Source organism: Pygoscelis adeliae, unplaced genomic scaffold (genome assembly GCF_000699105.1).
Source record: "Pygoscelis adeliae isolate BGI_AS28 unplaced genomic scaffold, ASM69910v1 Scaffold294, whole genome shotgun sequence".
Lineage (NCBI taxonomy): Eukaryota > Metazoa > Chordata > Aves > Sphenisciformes > Spheniscidae > Pygoscelis > Pygoscelis adeliae.
In genome coordinates this window covers 1811776-1817099 of record NW_008824722.1, presented here as the reverse complement: position 1 = coordinate 1817099, position 5324 = coordinate 1811776, and the positions used below count along the sequence as shown (strand labels likewise).

Below are 5324 nucleotides of genomic sequence, written 5' to 3'. Positions count from 1 at the left end.
GGGTCCTGCCGGTAGTGAAGAAGGTGGAGCAGATGATCGCCAACGACAACAGGCTGAACCACGAGTACCTGCCCATCCTGGGCCTGCCCGAGTTCCGGGCCAATGCCTCCCGCATCGCCCTGGGTGACAACAGCCCCGCCATCAAGGAGAACCGGGTAGGTGGTGGACAGGGAGCAAGACCGCTCCTCACTGGGGGAGCCGCTGGGATCCCCGGGGTGTCTCTCTAGCAGACCAAGCAGAGGAGTGCAAACGTGTGGAGTAATGGTATTTTGGCAGGATTTGGGGATGTTTTCTGACGTGGCCTTTACTGGTTGTAGGTTACGTGATGAACCCGTGTACGCGAAGCCATTTGTGCAAGTAGTCGTAGTTTTTGGGAAAGACCGAACATGGGCTGTGATTGGAATTTGATTTTTCCTTCATCTTTTAACGGTTGCTCCATGGGAAACTGAAGTCAGATAATAGACCACCTTTCCTGAAATAAGCTACTAGCTGGGAATCTGCTCTGTGCCAAAAAGTAAGAGGAATAACTGGGGTCTGTTTATGACTGTAGAAGGTGTCAGAATGGGCCTGAGTGCTGAAGGAGGTTGAAAACCACTGGAAGGGGATGGTGCCCTGGCTGGGGGGACCCCAGGGAGCATGTCTGGGATCGTGTCTCGCTCTCGCAAGCGCCTCAGTTCTCTGTGCACCGATAGCAAGGTTCACCTGGGTGGACCCTGCTGGCAACTCTCTCTGTTGCAGATTGGAAGCGTTCAGTCCTTGGGCGGGACGGGCGCTCTGCGTATCGGCGCAGAGTTTCTGAGGCGGTGGTACAATGGAAACAACAACACGGCGACCCCTGTCTACATCTCCGCTCCGTCCTGGGGTGAGTGCTGTCGTGTCAGTGCTGCTGCCTCCTTGCAGGGAGCCCTGTGGGTCAGCGGGCGAGGGAGGCATAGCTGAGCTCCTTGCGGTGCAGGGGCCTGGGTAGCGAGAGAGGGGCCTTCCTCTTGTGGGTTAAGGGAGTGTAAGTGTCTCCATCATGTATTTTGGTGACATTTAGGGAGATACTGGGACTGGAGAAGGTGGCTTGCTGGAGGTGGGGCCTGCTTTTCTGAAAAGTGATTTCTTTCCTCAGAGAACCACAACTCTGTCTTTGTGGATGCTGGCTTTAAAGATATTAGAACCTACCGCTACTGGGATGCTGCCAAGAGGGGTCTGGATCTCCAGGGGCTGCTGGATGACATGGAGGTGAGTAAAACTGGCATGGGACGGGCTGAGCTTGGTGCTGTCAGCAGCTGGCTGGGCTCTTGTGTGCTGTGCCTGGAAGTGGATCTCTGCGAAAGAGACTGACGGTGCCCAGAGCAGCTCGGGGCCTCTCCCTCTGCTGTGGGTGCCCAGTCTTGTCCGTGTGTGTGACCAAGACCTGCTCTCTCCTCAGAAAGCCCCAGAGTTCTCAATTTTCATCCTCCATGCCTGTGCACACAACCCAACGGGCACAGACCCTACTCCCGACCAGTGGAAGCAGATTGCTGCTGTTATGAAGGTATGGGCTGCTGCTGGGGCTAAAGCAGCGCTGAGGGGACAGATAGCTCTTGAGCCAGCTGGAGATGGGCTGTAGGGAATGGCATGAGATGTGGCAGGAGCTAGAAGAGTCCTGCAGGGCAGGTGTTGAAGGGAGAGGCTGACGGGATGCTGGTTGTCTGTGCTCGGAGGATAGAAGCGTCACAGTTCTGCTCGTGCCTCCAAGTTCTTGCTTTCAAACTCTGTGGCATGGGCTGCAGTGAGGCTTCTCATGCTGGAAAGATTCTCCATGGGTACCTGCTTTTCACAGGTGCTGGATAGTAGGATATAAGGTGGTGCATCTCTTGTGCCTGTGTCCTCAAATGCAGTTTTCTCCCGCATTTGATCTTTTCTTGACCACTTTAGTCTTCCTATTCCTTTACCCCAGTAGAAAGAAAATATCCCAGTCTGGTGTTGCCAGACCATGTTTCCCTTGTATACACCCGGAAGCTCAGTGGTCATTTTTCCCTCCTACAGGGACAGCAGGGGTGAAGGTTGTGGGGGAGGGGTTTCCCTCTAACACTGTTCCTCCTTGCAGCGCCGGTTCCTGTTTCCGTTCTTCGACTCGGCGTACCAAGGTTTTGCCTCTGGCAGCCTGGACAAGGATGCCTGGGCTGTGCGATACTTTGTCTCCGAGGGCTTTGAGCTCTTCTGTGCACAGTCGTTTTCCAAGAACTTTGGGCTCTACAGTGAGTGTCTGGCAGTAAGCTGGCCCAGTAGCATCATACCCAGACAGATGGGGCTGGCATGCTGGGGGGTGGGGAGAGCTCTGCTTTGCCGTGATGTGTGGGACCAATGGCTCATGTCTCTTGGCTTGTCCACAGATGAACGTGTGGGGAACCTGACTGTGGTGGGGAAGGACGCCGACAATGTGCAGCGTGTGCTTTCCCAGATGGAGAAGATTGTGCGCACCACTTGGTCCAACCCTCCCTCCCAGGGAGCGCGCATTGTGGCAACTACGCTTTCTTCCCCACAGCTCTTTGCCGAGTGGTACGTGTTGCCAGGGCCGGCGGGAGAGGGAAAGGGGGGGAAGCTGTCTCCCTGAGTGCCAGGCTTGGCCAGATGGCTCCAAACCAGACAGGTGCCTGTCCTCACGCTCTGCTTCCTGCCTGCTGCAGGAAGGACAATGTGAAGACGATGGCAGATCGGGTCTTGCTCATGCGGTCAGAGCTCCGGTCTCGCCTGGAGTCCCTTGGGACCCCGGGCACCTGGAACCACATCACAGAGCAGATCGGCATGTTTAGCTTCACAGGGTTGAACCGTAAGTACCAAGTGGCCTGGTGAAGGGAGGATTGGGTGAGGGCGGTTTCGCTGGGGGTGAACTGGGCTGAAGCAGTCCAGGCAGGAATCTCTCGGGGGTCTCGCTGGAGTCCTGGTACCACTGCCTCTGTGGCTAGGCAGGGATGAAGCATCAGGCAGCATTTTAGTGGCCAGTGCTGGAAGTTTTCTGCTTGTTGTGAAAGATTCAAGCAGCCCTGACTCGTTCTTTGGGCTTTTCTGAGCTGTGGGGTCACTGCTCTGACCTGATGTCCAATTGTTTCCCCAGCTAAGCAAGTGGAGTACATGATCAAGGAAAAACATATCTACCTGATGGCTAGTGGGCGCATCAACATGTGTGGCCTGACTACCAAGAACCTGGACTATGTGGCCAAGTCCATCCATGAAGCCGTCACAAAAATCCAATGAAGCACATGAACAACCAAACTTAAATGAAGTCACCAAAGCTGTAGTGTGTAGTCTGTGTCTTTCCCTGCTCATGGCTTGCCTTGTCCCACACCTCTTGGGGTTTAATAAAGATGGGAGCAGTAGCTCAATCAGGGATAATCATCTTTTGACCTTTTTGAAATACCCCTTGCAGTACGGTAAGCCAGTGCCCCCAGGAGGGTGGGGGCAGCATGAGCCGCCTTGGCTCTTGTTTGACTGACAGCAGCCTGGTCTTCAGGCAAGTAGAGCTGCATCTTTAGCACATCCAAATCAACTCCATGTAACTGATCAGTTTCATTTAGGTGAAGTCCGGTGCCAGTGCAATGCGCTGTGGGATAACAGACCAATTGGTTGGGATCTCGTATGTCTTGTGAACTAATGATGTCACTCGGTAGTATTTGGGGAGGGGTGAAGAAGCCGTTGCTGGCATTCCCCCACCCGGTTCTGAGCCTGGTGCGAGCAAACATTTGTAATTGTGATAATTGCTTGTCTTGCTGACAGAAAATTAAACTTCCATCTCTGAACACTATCCCTGCCTGTGCGTCATGCCTTCAGGCTGTGCTAGCCTCTTCCCAGGCTGAGGTTAAAGCCTCAGCATCGTGGTTTGTCCTTAGTTTGTTTCAAGGCTTTCCCTTTCTCCCTCGTGGCGTGTTGCATCTCTGACGATCGCGGTTGCTACTAATGGGGCACAGTCCTATTGGGAGAGCGTAGTTGAGAGCTCCCTGTGACTCTGCGTGAAGCTGACCAGTTCCTCCCATGTCCATCTTGTGTTCCTCCTTCTGCGCCCCTGCCCTGTGCTGTCTAGTCTGTCCTGTCTGTATGTGCTTGCTTTCTGGATGGTTGTGTGTTGCCCATCCATTTGGCCATCCCACCCCGGCCCAGAGCTCCTGGCCTGCCGCTAATGTGTCAAAAAGCAGATCTTTCCTGTTCCTTCTTCTCAGCAGGCCCCTGGTGAACCACCACCTACTCCCCCTGGCTTCAGCAGGGCCTGCCAGCAACAGCCTGTGATTCTGGCACTGAAAAAGAGCTGAGGCCGTCCGCTTCCGCTCCCTGCAGTCACTGCTGCCCTGATGGATTTTGCTTGGGCTGCAGTTCAGTGAAGGCGAAAACGGTGCCTTGTTCCCGTGCTGTGTTTGCAGAGAGACAGTGCGTGGGGTCTCTTGCTCTTTTCAGATGAGTGTTCGTGTCACGTAAGAGAGTGAGCCGGAGGCAGCCTTTCCTCTGTGCAGGTGGGGAGCTTTTTCTCCTCCTGGTGTCCGTCCACAGCTGGGATGATGGGACAGTGGCTAAAGGATGACTTCTAGGGGTAATCTCAGGAGAAGGAGTTGAAGGAACCGACTCTCCTCTTGTTATTTCTGACATCTGCCTACACTTCTGTCCTTACACACCTCTAGGTGTGGAGCCTTGCCCACCCCACACGTGATCTGTACCAGTGCTTTGCTAGCCTTACCAGCCTTGTTTTTCCTAATGAGTGACCTAAATTTCTCCCTTTCTGTAGTGTAAGCTCATTACCCATTATCCCATTTACCATGGTAACAGAGAACAGATTATTCCTTTCCTCTTTGCAAAGCTTTTTATGTATCTGAAAACTTCCTCTCTCCCCTTCACATCCTTCAGCAGTTAAGATTAAGTGACCCTGTTTCCTTCAGCCTTTGGGGTAGGTTGTTTTCCAGCCCTTTCTTTCCTCTGGCCTCCTTTCAGTTGCTGTGTGTTTCCTTAGAAGGGCAGTGCCCAGACAGGGATGCAGTTATTCCAGCTGAAGTTCTATCAGTGTTGGTGGACTATGAGATTTCTGTTGTTATCTATCTGTCAGGCTGTACTCTGGCAAGTGTATCCCGCTATTGTGTTTGCAACAGCACGGTATTAACTCCTGTTCTTCTCCAGTCCTTGTCTGCACTGCTGTGGTGTAACCCACCGCACTGCTGAGTGCTTTCCTGGCAGCAGGAGTGACAGAGAGCCCAGGTTCACAGGGAGAAATTGGGAAGCACTTGCTGACATGGTCCTCTACCTGCTCCCTTCAGTGATACTGAGCCCTGTTACTCCAGCCAACTCTGGCTGCGGGTATGAGCGCAGTCTAGCGT

The 5324-nt window shown here is 53.6% G+C and overlaps 1 protein-coding gene across 1 annotated transcript; it reads left to right on the top strand.

Moving 5' to 3' along the window:
• Positions 1-5: 5 nt before the first annotated feature.
• Positions 6-3771, top strand: GOT1 (glutamic-oxaloacetic transaminase 1, soluble; the record flags this gene model as incomplete). Its single annotated transcript, XM_009323315.1, has 8 exons — positions 6-155; positions 739-862; positions 1115-1227; positions 1418-1522; positions 2078-2228; positions 2364-2529; positions 2658-2800; positions 3086-3771. Coding segments are annotated over 8 exons (1092 nt in total), but the record flags the coding sequence as incomplete, so codon positions are not given.
• Between the last annotated feature and the right edge of the window lie 1553 nt (positions 3772-5324).